At 39.6% G+C, this 15,877-nt stretch overlaps 1 protein-coding gene across 3 annotated transcripts; it reads left to right on the top strand.

The window, feature by feature from the left end:
* The first annotated feature begins 5,660 nt into the window (after nucleotides 1-5,660).
* LOC100497256 (coiled-coil domain-containing protein 190) lies at nucleotides 5,661-15,789 on the top strand. 3 transcript variants are annotated; one of them, XM_004913769.4, is made up of 5 exons: nucleotides 5,661-6,005; nucleotides 8,504-8,599; nucleotides 12,671-12,872; nucleotides 13,333-13,459; nucleotides 14,562-15,789. In XM_004913769.4, exons 3-5 carry the CDS (start codon nucleotides 12,683-12,685, stop codon nucleotides 15,187-15,189), a joined length of 945 nt encoding a protein of 314 aa, XP_004913826.2. In that variant the 5' UTR covers nucleotides 5,661-6,005; nucleotides 8,504-8,599; nucleotides 12,671-12,682; the 3' UTR covers nucleotides 15,190-15,789. The 3 variants fall into 3 exon arrangements, with proteins under 3 accessions (XP_004913826.2, XP_002933820.2, XP_004913827.2); XM_002933774.5 differs by lacking the exon at nucleotides 8,504-8,599 and having other exon boundaries at nucleotides 5,662-6,005; XM_004913770.4 differs by lacking the exons at nucleotides 5,661-6,005; nucleotides 8,504-8,599 and adding an exon at nucleotides 11,734-11,976.
* Nucleotides 15,790-15,877: the final 88 nt, after the last annotated feature.

Genomic DNA, 15,877 nt, shown 5'->3' with positions numbered 1-15,877 from the left:
ACACACCAGGGTTTATATAAACTCTAGTAATGTTTCTGAAGCAAACACACAATTTTTACCAGTGCAGGGCAACAGTACATTATAGTTTAATTTCTTTAAAATATATACATTTTTTGGTGTTACTGTTCCTTTAAGGTATGGAGATCCAAAATGCAGAAAGATGCCTGATTCCAGGTCCTAAGCATTATGGAGTATTGCTATCATACCTGTATTAATTCAGAAACATTACCGCTGTAATAACAATATTCTTTCTCAAAAGGGCTACAGTATATGGTCAACTGCAATATATAAATGGAGGTAAACTATGTCCCCTTTGTCCAGGTGTCTAATACCTACATGAAGTGGGGCACCGGTAACATGCCATTTTTTATTGTCTTTATTTACAAAACCTGTGATTTCTGGTAGCATTGTACTGAGTCTGTCTTAACAAACAGGTCACACAAATGAACTCTCCTTCTGTACCAAATATTCCTTTTACTATTATTAACATGCACAATATTCCAATAATAATATTCTGTATTCATCATGCTAGACCAGAATATGTAGCATTAATGCATCAATGCAGTAATGTATAACTATAGCATTAATTATAACTTATTACAATATTAGTAATTATAACTGCTTGTAAGTTGTTGTATAGATTAGCTTATGCTGGCACCATGGCTGAACCCATAGCAGTCCCTGGCAAAATGAAAATAATTCAGCATGCTATTTTTAATAACGCCAGTAGAAAACCAGTCACTTGTAACAAAGTCGGACTGGGACCCCAGGGGCCCACCAGAAAACCTTAGACCCTAGGCCCACTCTCCAAACTGTTTTTCTCCTTTGCTTACCCAACATCCTTAATCTTCTAGTCTCTTTTATTTACATGCTAACATCTATCCTTCCATCTATTTCTCCTCTTTGTTCCCATTCAGAAATAGGGAATAACAATGAAGCAGGCCAAATGGTCAGGAGCAGGAGGGCCCACTGACACCTGGGCCCACCGGGAGTCTTCCTGGTATCCAGGTAGGCCAGTCCGACACTGACTTGTAAGCTCTATAGGGCAGGGAGTTTCTTCCTCTGACGCTTAGCACCTAATTTTTAATCAAACCGTACTTTATATTTATTAGTATTTATTATTTTAGTGACCCCAGTTTGTTCTATTAATTTACGGTTCTGCTATACATTGTTGTGTACATAATACAAGTCGGGCTAAATAAATAAAAATATACATACATACAGACAAATCACCATCAAGGCCTGAACAGTTCTTAAATTCCAAAATGAAGGAAATACTGGACTTTCAGGAAAGTATGTTTACTGTACCTTGTGGGTGTATTTGTAATTCATATATATTATTATTATAACTTATTGCAAAAATGTAAAAACTGCATTTTTTCCCATTCTTCAAAAATCGAAAGTTTCCCATTAAGTTATTGTTGGGGTTGTGTTGCCACAATAGCTTTATTAGGCTGGACGAAGCCATGCTTTTGGCACAATATAGGGAATGCTTATAGGTCAGCTCTTATCTGAAACTGGAGTTGTTTTGAGATGTACTGAGCCATATGACAAGATTTCTCAGCTCAGGTTATTACTATATAAATGGGGTGTGGCATTTCTTTGAATTCTTTTGTGATGTGAGTTACCTTACTTACTCTGGTTTATTATTATTTTGCTACAATAGACATTGCACATGAGGCTTTCTTTTGCTTAGGGGCATAGGGGGTAAACAGTAGGGGCAGTAGACCTGGCAACTGGGGAGCTGGGGTGCATAGGGTGCCCAGTGGGGCCCTGACTAATTTACAATGTGTAGTACACTGTATATCTCTGGGGAGCTTTAGGTGGTGCTGATAAAGGTTTGCTATGGGACCTCTGGGAACTGCTTGCCACATAGCACTGACTTTGTGTTTGGTGAAGTTGCTGCAAATAATTCTGCAGGTAGTATGTATATAGAGGCTCTTGTTAGGCTGAAAGGGGTGGTGGATGATAATACAAAGGATGTCTACATTTCAGATTGACAGTGATCAATCATGCCAGAATTGCAGTGATCGTTTAACTGGTTTACCATGGGGATAGAAGGCTACTATTACTACTGTTGCCTACAACCTGTATGTGACAATGGCCTGTCTGAACATGCCCAAAGTGGATTTAGGGAAACAGTCACATTAAGAATCCTCTGTTCTGTTCCTTGGCATTACAAATGCTTTTTCAAATAATGCCTGCAAGGAAATGCTGTGGGAGTGCTACACATTAATTACCTTTGTGTCGGCTGCAGATTGTTTCTGCTTTTATCTTGACTTGGCTTTCTATGTAAATAAATGCATTCTGCTAGGCACAATGCACTCAGTATTTGTCTTTCCATTTTTATATAATGAAGCAAAACATCTTTAATTAGCCCCAAAATGCATAATAAAAAATGTAAATGTTACTCAATTTTAGACGTGCAGACTTTGCCAGTATAAGGGCATCTCTGCAATGTGTCAACTGGGAAAGGCTTTTCATGGGGTTAGACACAGAAGGAAAATGGAACATCTTTAAAACATTGCTTTGCAGGTATAGACAACAGTATATTCCCCTTGTAAGAAAGGAGAGGCATCGCAAAGCAAAACCTTTATGGCTGAATAAAAGTGTTAGTGTCGAGGTTGGTAAGAAAAAACGTGCTTTTAAAGCATACAAGTTAGCTGGGACAGCGGAAACTTTCATCAGGTACAAGGAAGCAAATAAAGCATGCAAAAAAGCTATCAGGCAAGCTAAAATAGAGATGGAAAGGGATATTGCAGCTAGGAGTAAAAGGAATCACAAATTATTTTTTAATTATGTGAATAGTAAAAAAAATGAAGCAAGAAGGGGTGGAAATCTTATTAACACGGGGGGGTCAATTGGTTGATGAGAACGGGGAAAAAGCAGAAATTTTTAACTCTTATTTTTCATCTGTCTATACATCTGAGGAGCCACCTAATGAAGGCTTCCCTTTTAATATGCCCAGTTCTAGTAATTTAGCTACTGACGCATGGGTCACTCGGGAGGAAATTCAAAAGAGACTTGAACATGTAAAGGTAAACAAAGGTCCGGATGGGATTCATCCCAGGGTATTAAATGAGTTGAGCGCTGTGATTGCCAAACCTCTTCACTTAATTTTTCAGGATTCGTTGAGGTCTGGCATGGTGCCGAGAGACTGGCGAATTGCTAATGTGGTGCTGTTATTTAAAAAGGGATCTCGTTCTCAGCCTGAAAACTATAGGCCTGTTAGTCTGACATCAGTAGTAGGAAAGCTTTTTGAAGGGGTAATAAGGGATATGATACTTGAATACATTGCAGTTCACAATACTATTAGTTTGTGCCAGCATGGTTTTATGCATAACAGATCTTGCCAGACTAATTTAGTCGCCTTTTATGAGGAGGTGAGTAGGAACCTCGATGCTGGAATGGCAGTTGATGTCATCTACTTGGACTTTGCTCAAGCGTTTGATACAGTTCCTTTACAGATGGTTATTGATCAAATTGAAGAATATTGGCCTAGAACATAATATTTGTAATAGAATAGAGAACTGGCTGAAGGATAGATTACAAAGAGTGGTGGTAAATGGAACATTTTCTAATTGGACCAGTGTTGTTAGTGGAGTACCGCAGGGGTCAGTCCTTGGTCCTTTGCTTTTAACTTGTTTATTAATGACCTGGAGGTGGGCATAGACAGTACTGTTTCTATTTTTGCTGATGACACTAAATTGTGCAAAACTATAAGTTCCATGCAGGATGCTGCCGCTTTGCAGAGCGAAAACTGGAAAACAAAATGGGAAAACTGGGCAGCAAAAAGTTATGCACTTTGGTAGAAATAGTATAAATGCAAACTATCTACTAAACGATACTTTGTTGGGGGGATCCTTAATGGAGAAGGATCTAGGGTTTTTTGTAGATAACAAGTTGTCTAATTCCAGGAAGTGTCATTCGGTGGCTACTAAAGCAAATATAGGTCCCTGGTAAGGCCTCACCTTGAGTATGCAGTGCAGTTTTGGGCTCCAGTCCTTAAGAAGGATATTAATGAGCTGGAGAGAGTGCAGAGGCTGCAACTAAACTGGTAAAGGGGATGGAAGATTTAAGCTATAAGGTTAGACTGTCGAGGTTGGGGTTGTTTTCTCTGGAAAAGAGGCGCTTGCGAGGGGACATGATTACTCTGTACAAGTACATTAGAGGGGATTATAGGCAGATAGGGGATGTTCTTTTTTCCCATAAAAGCGATCAGCGCACCAGAGGCCAACCCTTTAGATTAGAAGAACGGAGTTTCCACTTGAAGCAGTGCAGGTGGTTTTTCACGGTGAGTATATGTATAGTTACATAGGGTTGAAAAAAGTCCATCAAGTTCAACCCTTCCAAGTAAACCCAGCACACACAGACATATACTTACCATTCTATACTATCACATACATAAACCATATATACCAACATCAATACTAACTGTAGATTTTAGTATCACAATAGCCTTGGATACTCATCCAGGTCCCTCTTATAGGCATTAACAAAATCTGCCATCAAAACATCACCAGGAAGGGCATTCATTTTTCAACACTGAACCTCATTTTCCATTTTGCTGCCCAGTTTTCCAATTTTGTCAAATCGCTCTGCAAAGCGGCAGCATCCTGCATGGAACTTTTTTTTGCACAATTTAGTATTGTCAGCAAAAATAGAAACAGTACTGTCTATGCCCACCTCCAGGTCATTAATAAACAAGTTAAAAAGCAAAGGACCAAGGACTGACCCCTGCGGTACTCCACTAACAAAACTAGTCCAATTAGAAAATGTTCAATTTACCACCACTCTTTGTAATCTATCCTTCATGCAGTTCACTTACCAATTACAAATATTAAGTTTCAGGCCAATACTCCTCAATTTTATCATGAACCTTCTGTGAGGTACTGTATCAAATGCTTTATCAAAGTCCAAGTAGATGGCATCAACTGCCATTCCAGCATTGAGGTTCCTGCTCACCTTCTCAAAAAAGGCAATAAAATTAGTCTGGCAAGATCTGTTACGCATAAAACCATGCTGGCACAAATTTATAGTATTGTGACTTGCTATGTATTCAAGTACCCTATCCCTTATTACCCCTTTCAAAAGCTTTCCTACCACTGATGTCAGAATAACAGACCTATAGTTTTCAGGCTGAGAACGGGATCCCTTTTTGAATAATGGCACCACATTAGCAATTGGCCAGTCTCCCTGCACATGCCAGACCTCAATGAATCCTGAAAAATCAAGTGAAGAGGTTTGGCAATCACAGAGCTAAGCTCGTTTAATACCATTACCATTACATGTTCAAGTATCTTTTAAAGATATAGAGATTATAGTGCCAGACAAAATGCCCCATTCCATCAGTCATTGCTCCTATCACTATTTAGGTCTTAAGCAGAACTAGGAATAATGGCAAACAAAAGACAGTTGGTTTTAGAAGGAGTTAACCTTGCCTAATCCTATTCCTGGCATCAGGGTTATTGCCTAGTCTTGTTGATCAGATGATAAGGTTAATATGTGAATAGCTGGTTGTTGTTGTGCATTTGGTCAGTATAATAATGTATGCTGTGTGACACCATGTAATCTGAATCCTGCATATAAACCTGCATATTTGCACTTCATTGTTTCTCCTGTGGTAACTATAGTGCCCTGGCCGGCCCCTGCCTTTAGACATTACCTCCTCTCCCAGCAGCACAAATTGCATGCATTGTGCAGCCTGTCTGCTTGGCAGTAAAGCATTCAGTCAGGAATGTGTAGAATTGCTGGGAACCAGCACCTAGCCATCCTGTAGCTATTCCAATGTTAGCACTAACTGAGCAGGACTTCATAGCATTGGCTAATACATGCCAACAGGGCTACCTGCCTAAACAGCGAGCTCTGGTGAATCAAGTTGCCCATTTACTTTTGAATATAAGGGTTAAATCAGAATCAAGTGGCCTTTTAAAATTCCTCTATAGCTAACCCATTACTGTCCGGAGCCATTTATCCCAGGTTCTTCAATCAACATCAACCTCGGGGTAAGTACCAACCTGAATTCTGTATTACTGGGTGATGCTAAATATGTCATTACAATCCAATTGCATTGGTTAAGGTCCAACCAGGGTACTATCTGCCCGGTGGCCATGTGTGAGAAATGTAATTTTATATAGATTCGCTTATTTCATAATACACTGGGTGAAAAGTGAAAATTTACATCTAAATAAACTTTTAGTTGATACTTTCCAGTTGATCCTATTGTTTTTTGGTTTTTGAATGATTGGTTCTGATATTCTACCTCTGAAACTGACCATTCTTTTTGGATTGGCAACATACTGACTGTTCCTTTATTGCTTGTGTATATATATATATATATATACACATACACATATATAGATACATTCTCTCTACTATTTATTATTCTGACTTCTTAACCTCTGCCTGGTTGCTACAGTAATTAAATTCTAGCAACCAGATATTAAAATTCCAAGGCTGGTAACTACAACAACAAAGAAATACAAATAATTTATATACTACAAAAAATTAGCGCAATTTAAAAACTGTCTTAAAATTAAATTGTAATATTATGCAGATAGTAGAATTCTAAGAGTTTGGGATTTATTGGATTGTAAACTCCTCCTGTTAGGGCTCATTTACTACGTGGACCCAAGAAGAAACATTGTGTCTTTTGATGATCATTTATACAGCACTGGCATTTGGGGGGGAGGATGGGTCATTCCTGCAGTTTGCACCTGTGTTAGATTTAAAAAAGTGCAATGCAGAACTCTGTCATTTACAAAGCAGCACCATAAGCCATCTGCATAGACTGCTCCATGTGCCTGCTGGTTCACCCCTGAATAACGCACAAGTTAGGGGGTGGGATAGGGGGGCCATGTCCTGCCACAACCCACCCCTCATGAATACAGAGCAGCCAAATGCATGGTATTCATTGCAGAGGTGAAGGTGTTTGTACTGCATTCTGAAGCAGAAAGATCTTTATCTGTGGTATTAATTGTGCAGCAGAGTGCTAAAGTGCAAAAGCCATGTCAGTTTGTGCTCATTATTTGAACTTTGCACCATGTTGAGGCCTTTTATCTCTTAACAATATGCTGTTATAACAATGTGCATCTACGCTGGTTAGACATTATATAAATAATAATAACAGGGCAAACTATCCAATTAATTAACATCTTTTATTAACTGTGGTATCTGACATTGTTACCTAGAAAGACACCACCCTGAATCAACCTACATAGAACCATCTGTGTGAAACAAATATAAAGCCCCACCTGCTGAGTAAAAGGTGGAAATACAACAGGTATTTTTTCAGCCACAGTTCTGTGGTTGTTATAGAAGATTTACAGGCACTTTATTAATGCCCCCAGGGTAGGAAACTCAAATAAGCCTCCAGCTCTTATAAACAGCAGCCCCCGATCCTAAATGTACTAAGAGCTACAGTGATGATAGCGGGCCTGACATCTCCTGACACATGGCTGTTGAATATAACATTGCTTGTATGGGTATGGGACCCATAATCCAAAATGCTCGGGACCTGGTGTATTCCGGATAAGGGGTCTTTCCATAATTCGGATCTCCTACCTTAAGTCTACTAAAAAAACAATTTAAACAGTAATTAAATCCAATAGGATTGTTTTGGCTCCAATAAGGATTAATTATATAGTTGGGATCAAGTACAAGGTACTGTTTTATTATTACAGAGAAAAAGGAAACCATTTTTAAAATGTGAATTATTTGATTAAAATGGGGTCTATGGGAGATGGCCTTTCCATAATTTGGAACTTTGTGGATAATTGGTTAAAGGGCACCATAAAGACCCACCATAAGTAGGATGGGGTCTGTTTTTTTGGGTGCTGGCCCATAGTTAACTGCAGACATGTCAACTCACACACATTTGTGGGACCCACACTGATTTAAAGACGTTACTTGAGATGCACATCGTTTGTCCAGTGTAGGCAAAACTCTGCAGCCATAGACACAGGCTTGTCAGTCCGGCTTATACCTAATCGGAATCAGAATGATAACACTTATACATGGTAATAAATGGGAGCTGACGCATGGTTACCTTTAAGCAAACAGTAAAGGCAGTTCACAGATATTAATGTTAAAAATCACATGGAAAGGAACCAGTTAATCCCATGTTTTATAAATAACATATAGTCAATTTCTTGACATCACTAATTTGTATATTACAAACCCTAAATTAACTGTTTGACTTCACTCTTGCATAAACTACTCATGGATTTAATGATATAACATCTTGTATTTGGGGTACTAGGGGTAGGCAGAAGAAGCACCTGCCTAGGGCGCAACAGTAAGTGGGTCCCACCCGCCCATGTCTGCACACAAGTGCGCTCGATTGCGCATGCGCGAACACCCACGGGAAGGGGGAAGGCGGCTGGGTTGCCTAGGGTGCATGGCTGGGTTGCCTAGGGTGCACAGCCTATTGGACTTGCCTGTTACATTAACTTGTTTGATCCAAATGAGAGGATCTTTGACAGATTTGGCCTCCTATTTGCAGGGCTAAATCAAGCTGATGCGATCATTTGGCAACCCTAAGCAGACCTGCTGGAAGAGGATCAATTGGACAATTTTTAAACCTGCCTAATATCTGTTGGTGAGTGTAGCAACCTCATTTAGTTATGCCCATTGTTCAGGCAGTTCTTTGTAGTCACCTAAAGGGTCCTACAGTCTGTGTGTGTGACACTACTTCCTTTTCCCAGGTTAAGAGTAAATTCGCTAGTAGTCTGAGAAGTGCCCAGTAGATAGCAGTGTGTTCTTGTATAAATGTGATAGCACACGTGCTTTGAGTTTTTCCTGGAACCTCATTGGGAGGTGGTTACAGGATTGGGAGTTAGTTAGGAAAAGTTGAGTTAGTTTATGTGTTAGTTCACTCTAGAAGTGACAAGCAGGTTCAGGGAAAAGGTAGTTGAGCAGCTCTTTGCTCCACTGAGGAGGTTAGAGGGGTTAGGACCCTGCAGTATTCTGGTCTCCAGTACAGGGACATACAGTAAGTGGGTGAGCTAGCGTTGCCACCTGTCTGGTATTGACCCGGCCAGCCCATTGAAAAAACTTTTGCCTAGTTGTCAACATGTGGCTCACGGGTATAAAAGGTTGGGGATCCCTGCTGTAACCCCTGTATAATACACTTCTTATCTGTAAGCATGAAACACAGCTAGAAGCTAGAGAAAGGGAGAGACTTAGTTATACAGAGGGTTTCCGGCTAATTGAGTTTAAGAGCTTCTTGCAATCCAAAATATGGTGGGGACCTTATCTGGGTGGGGGGTTATCTCATTACAAAGTTGCAGACACATGAAAACATTATCTTAATAGCTACCCTCCTGTAGTTTTGTGTGCAGTAAATCAGCATCTACCCCCAATGTAACCACTAGGCTAGGCTCCCCTTTCTAGAACATTGATACCCTCCTAGGAGGAGCTAGCACCATGGTCTGTGAAAACACATTTCTCCTCTCTCTCTTATGGGGGTGTATTGCTTGGATAAGGCTAAATATATCTCTATGTTAATGACTCTTGACTGTACACACAGCAGCCAGATAACTGTTGTGCCATGTAACTGATCTGACAGACTGGCTTTAGTCACTAAAAGGAATGCTTTTCATGTGAGTACACAGTACCAGTACAGTATGGCACATAGTTACTTTTCAGGTTCCTTGATTATTAACATAGCTTATTACTGGGTGTATTATCTTTACTATTTGTTATGTCTAAACTTGTCCACTATTTATTGAATTAGCACACGCCTCATAGATCTAATGCATCTATTAGATTTGTAACCTTCAACCCCCACAGTTCTAAGAAGTTGCTATTTTAATTATTTGGATAAAGATATTTTGGAGTGCATACTATATTAACGGAAGAATTGTCCCTGTTTCTGGGAATGCATTACTGGCTTTGGTAGCAAGTTCACCCCTGGGTTTCACTCACTTGCTTAGGGGGGAGTGCTAGGGCCTTAAGGTGCCCATACACTATAAGGTCCGCTAGCTTGGCGATGTCGCCAAGCGAGCGGATCTTCACCCGATATCCCCACCTACGGGTGGGCGATATCGGGTAGCAAGGGACTAAGGGTGCCCATACACGGGCCGACTATAATCGGCCCGGGTATGGGCAGAACAGAGCTGCCTGGCCGACCGATATCTGGCCTGAAATTGGCCAGATCTCGATCGGGCAGGTTAGAAAATCCGGTCGGATTGGGGACCGCATCGGCTCGTTGATGCGGTCCCCGAACCTACTGCCCCATAAGCTCAAATGTAATCCGATCGTTTGGCCCCAGGTTTAGGGGTACCCTGGGGCCAAACGATCGGATTACATTTGAGCTCATGGTCCCCGATCCGACTGGATTTTCTAACCTGCCCGATTGAGATCTGGCCAATTTCAGGCCAGATATCGGTTGGCCAGGCAGCTCTGTTCTGCCCATACACAGGCCGATTAGCTGCCGAATCGGTCCAAGGGACCGATATCGGCAGCTATAGTCGGCCCGTGTATGGGCACCTTTAGGCACATACTTTAGGCAGCACATGGAGCAGTGAGTGAGCATGCCAGGCCTTTGGCGCCCATACCTCCTGACCCTGCTCTGCAGATATTTAAATCTCATAATTAGTCTTTTGAGATGCTGACCATGAGTAACAACATGAATGGGCAATAATAAGTTAGATGACCATAAAGCTAATGTTTTACGATCTTACTGTATCTGGAGCATGTTGTTTGTTTTCCTCCATAGGACGCACTATAAAAAGCTATTTCTAGACAGCTACATGCAGCAGCTACAGATCTCCAAGCATCATGTAGGGTGGATACTATGATCTGTAATTCCTTCCTTAAACTTATTTATTTTTGTATAACTTCATAAACAAGAGCTGCCATGTTGCTTGCCCTGCTAAGGTCCTCTAGAGACACTGTAGCGAATATTCAGCTTTATCAATGAAGCAAGTAATATGGAGGTTTCATTTCAAATATATAAAATGATTATTCGGACATCTACTGAGGACCCTGCCCATGATAATGCAGTCATATTATCAGTACACAGCCACCTTGCTGATACTCATTGTATTTATATTTCTTTTGAGTCATTGATCACTTTGTGAAAAGGAAACAAATATGCTGCTCAATGTTATCTGCTGAAATAGCTATTGTGTCACATGTTTTACTGGATATCTGTCCATTTGCTTGTGGCTGTTGAGAGTAAATGGTGACACTGGATGTGCCCAGAACGTCCATTCCAGTTTTGTTTCTCTGCAGACAAATGGATTATTACAAAGTACTCAATCTTTAGTAATGCTGGGATCACATTGAGCATTGCAGTTAGAATGTGTTATCTACTAGAATGTCACCTTTAATAGTATTACAGGCCCTTTATAAAATTAGGCGGAAATGTTGTTCTGATAAGCCTTTCTCTGTGCAACAGATTTAAATTGAACATTTTATGCTAATTGGGTTTTACTTTTAAAAAGTGATATAAATCCATTGAAAAACTAAATGAAAGGGACTATTGGGGGGTGATAATAGCCCTAGTTAGATAGTTAAAGGGATACTCTCATGATTTTTATGGGGTACTGTTTATTTCTAAATTACACTGGTTACATAGCAAATACTTCACTCTAATATTAAAAACTGTATTCTTGAACCAACAAATGTGTTTGTCAGAGCACAGGTCACATTTAATGATGAGTACATTTTTTTCTTCAGGCATGGATTCGAAGTGAAATTCCAAATTTTACCATTGGCAAATTGTTTTGTTTTCCGGCGAAGTTTTTCACTCATCACTAGTCACATGATTGTTATTTCGAAAAAGAAGAAAGAAAACCCTTTTAATGTTAGCGAAGATTATTAATTAGAAAAAGTAACATTGGTAACATTGGTCTATAAACGTTTGTGGTTGCCTAAGTGATTGGTTATTAGGCAGCTGACTCTCTCAACCCAGCAATAATGTTTCCAATATAAGTTCAACACCTATTTGAATCTCGGTGTCTATGCCAGGTAATGGTGAAATAAATCTATGAATTAAAAACTGTGTCCTACATGTAATTCATAACTACAATTAATCACTGAATTAATGCAATTGCTAAAAATTCAACTACTAGTAAAGTGGTGCTTACTTCAGAAAGCCAATTACACAAATGATCAATAGATAATAAAGTGATTAGGGCTTACATCAAAAAATCATTGCACAATTCATCAGTGTATTCACTTCAACGAAAGGAAAGTGCCATATCACTAAAGTAACCAGTGCATAAATTCAAACAACAATCCCTCTTAACCACAATAGCCAAACAGGTGAATAAATAAATAATATTGATAAAAAGGTATAAACCATCTTGATAAAAACCTAAGTATGGAAATTGGAAAAATACAGATGGTGGAGATATTTTTTTGGCAATGAGATTTCAACCTGGCTGGAAGGGGCTGTATAAATGGTAAGGGGTTAGGAAGTTATGGCCCACTATGGCCTATTCAGTCCACAATTGGGATACGCAGCATACAAAACAGCTTTATACCAAAATGTACAAGCAAAGCTTGCTTTCACTTAGTCACTAAGGTGTTCAGTCTATAATTTATATTTGAGTCCTGTGTGGAACAAAACAGTCCTCTATTCTCATCTTGGTAATTGGTATTTATCATTATGTGTGCTATATATTATAAATAACCTCACTGTGCGCTGTCTTCCTTATAGGCACCTGAAGCAATGCAGCGCTCAAAACGTCTTGCTAGTAATGCAGACAAGCAGTGGGAGGCGGAGAGACGGGGTGCAAGACGGGCAGAAGCCAGGCTTACCAATGGCATTCACGAAATCGAAGAAGCCCAACTCTACCAAGTTAACAATATGATAAAGGAGCAGAAACGCATCCAAAAGGATCTCATGAAAATCAAAGAAGGTAATTCTTGCCTAACAGATCAGCAGAACTCAAGGTTGGCAGAAGGGTAACCAAGGCTGTGGTTAGGGGTTAAGGGGCCAGGGCACTGGAGGATGGCTGTCTAACATGAGACCCTGGCAATAATACGACAGCTTGATTACAAGGCTAGATTTTGGTCAAACTCTAATTTTTGTTGCCCTCTTGTCTTCGTCTTGAATTTTTTCAATTCCAACCAACTATCTGGTTGTTAGGGTCATAGACACTAATACATCCATAGCAGCTGAAATACCAAAATAAACAAAAAACATAGAATTCCAGTTGAAAATTGTCTTCTGATACAACTGTCTACTTCACCTTAAAAGATCATTTTAAGGTGACCTGCCCCTCTAATGTGTCACAATGCAGTATTTATATGCCTGTACAACAGATATTTATATATTTAGTAAAGTACCTTCTTTATAACTTTTACCTTTGTTTCCAGCATCCAAGAAGACTTCTGGCAGTCCTAGAGGCAAAGTCCCTGACTATGGTACGGGTAGATTATTACAACATCCATCCAGCATGGGTGGGAGGAGCCAAAATCCTGCCCCTGGAATAGGTGGCAGAAGGTAAGTTATAATGGATGGCAGATTACCAATGCTTATGCTGCTTGTGCTGGAAGCACTAGGCAGTTGTTTTATGTAAGTGCAGCTCTTAGATCTATTATCCAGAAACCCATTATTCAGATACAGCAATTCCCATAGTGTCCTTTTTGAGCAAAACAATCATAACTTTGACTGGCTTTTTATATCTCTGAAATAATGATACAGTATCTAAAGTAAGTTGGCGTTAAATGTTTATGGCAAAACAATTTTTAATGTTTCAATATTTTAAATAGACTTAAGGAATGGTGTGTCCCTGTCTGTGAAACCCTGTGTTCCATGCATTCTGCATTACAGATTATATACCCATAATACAAAGGGAAATACAAATATACATAGTAGCTCACAATGCACAGTTAGACATATTACAAAGAATAGTTATAAACTATAATAAGTTGCAGATGATCCTTCTGGTTCAGATGAACAGATGAATATGGGAGGGGTAATTCACTTCCATCTATGATTGGGAAAATAAGTAAAACTATATCTGAACAGAGGTTAATCAAGCCAAGTTTTAGACCAGTTTTGGCCAACTTCAGGCTAGAAATAACTTATAATAATGAATTTAAAGGAGAATAACACCCCCCAGGCTGAAAAGCCCCCTTATCTGGCCTGCATAGAGCCCCCTCCACTCTCACTTGTCGCATAGTATATAACTTTAAAAACTGTCCCTATCGAAAAGCCCAACCTATGCTTCAGGTCTCATCACCGACATGGACGCCGTTTGAGCATGAGCAGTTAAAGCTGACTTCCGGCTAGCCCCAACTGTGCATGCTCAAGTGGGATACCGTGCCGGCGGTGAGACCCAAAGAATATCCGAATTAATGTGGGTATGGTCTTAAAAGCTCTTCTAATAACATGGCTTGTTTGAAGTGGGTGCGGTTTAAAAAAGGGGAGTGGTCAAAACTGTCTTCAATTATTGTCCCTCCACTATGTAGGCCAGAAGTTGGACAGCACTGACCTAGAGCAAGGTGAAATACAACTAGTTAATAGACTGCAGTTCTTGTTATGGTGCTATAACTCTAATTACCTAATGGAAGTATAAAAAATTCCTTTTCTGTTTTTTTAGCACAGGGAAAAAGGCAGAGGCTATGACAGTAGGACCAGTGATGGCATCTGGCTCATCTATGACTCTACAGATGCGTATTAATGACTTCATGGATGGTGTTAACAGCAAGGGGGCAAAGATGGGGTCTCCCTCTGTCTCTAGACCGGAGTCTGAGTCAAGCTCTTTTGAGGATAACCTGAGTGCAGTTAATAATATTATTGCTGAGAAACTGAGTATCTCTGACAATCCCAACATGATGGATAAATCAGTCTCCAGCAATGAGGAGCAAGGCTCATCTGAAAATGCAGTAGGAACTGTTTGCAAATCTCCTACAGATGTTGCCCCTCAAAGACCGGGGCATACCAATGCTCAATCTCTTAGACAAAGGAGGGGTTCTCTCTTAAAAGAAAATCTAGTTTTTGATGAGGAGGTTTATGCCCCTGATGGAAGTCTCCGCACTGTACATACAATGCCTGACCTCATGCAATCCCTGGAAGAAGCTAGAAAAGCCAGATATATTCGGCACAGACACAGGCCTGACTTTGAGAAAGAGCTGAGTGTACAAGAAATATTCCAAAAGGATCAAGGTGGAAACCCTCATGCCAACTCATCTAAAGGAAATGCTGGCAATTATGTTAGGAAAAAATAATGTTTTACCAATTCCAATGGTCAAAAGAATGACTTCTATTCTACATGGAACCTATCAAGAGTGTGATGGCCAGAGTCTCTCTTATTTGTCCATGGACCCACATGTATTTATCGGATATGTGTTATGTTTCAGGGAAAAGGGTCAGCAGTAATAATTTTGGATTTACTAACTGTCTCCATTCTTTTGAATTTTTGTACACAAATTCCTAATCATGGGGTCTAATGAAGGATAATGGTGGAATTTTAATGAGTTGAAATAAAATTCATTACAATACCACACATATACCTGACAAGACCCTTTAGTAGTAATTTCAAATATAATAATAGATTGACGTTGTAAACATTTGAATGAATAGTATGCAGACAGGCAATAAGTTCCTAAAAATTGCTATAACATAAATGGGGTTCATCTTCCATTTGTATAATTTCTAAAAGGTACCTAAATGTTCAACTTTTTTTTACCATTTATGATAAACAAATGCTAATTTATTATCACATTTTAGTGTTGTTTTTGCGCAGCAGTGATGTTATGTTTCTATTGGCTGGAGCTGCACCCTCTAAATGTTGATGATTCCCTAATATTATAAAAAAAATGATTTAAGTTTGTCTCCTTGAGCAGAAATGCCAAATCATCATAGGACTGAATAGGGTATTGGTGAATTAATATGGATATGGAACATCAATAGCTT

Source organism: Xenopus tropicalis, chromosome 4, assembly GCF_000004195.4.
Source record: "Xenopus tropicalis strain Nigerian chromosome 4, UCB_Xtro_10.0, whole genome shotgun sequence".
NCBI lineage: Eukaryota > Metazoa > Chordata > Amphibia > Anura > Pipidae > Xenopus > Xenopus tropicalis.
This window is presented reverse-complemented; position numbering and strand designations above follow the sequence as displayed.

Coding starts and splice junctions, on each gene's coding strand:
- LOC100497256 (XM_004913769.4), top strand. CDS start 12,683: ATGCAGCGCTCAAAACGTCTTGCTAGTAATGCAGACAAGCAGTGGGAG. Junction 12,873..13,332: donor TCTCATGAAAATCAAAGAAG/GTAATTCTTGCC, acceptor CTTTGTTTCCAG/CATCCAAGAAGACTTCTGGC. Junction 13,460..14,561: donor CCTGGAATAGGTGGCAGAAG/GTAAGTTATAAT, acceptor CTGTTTTTTTAG/CACAGGGAAAAAGGCAGAGG.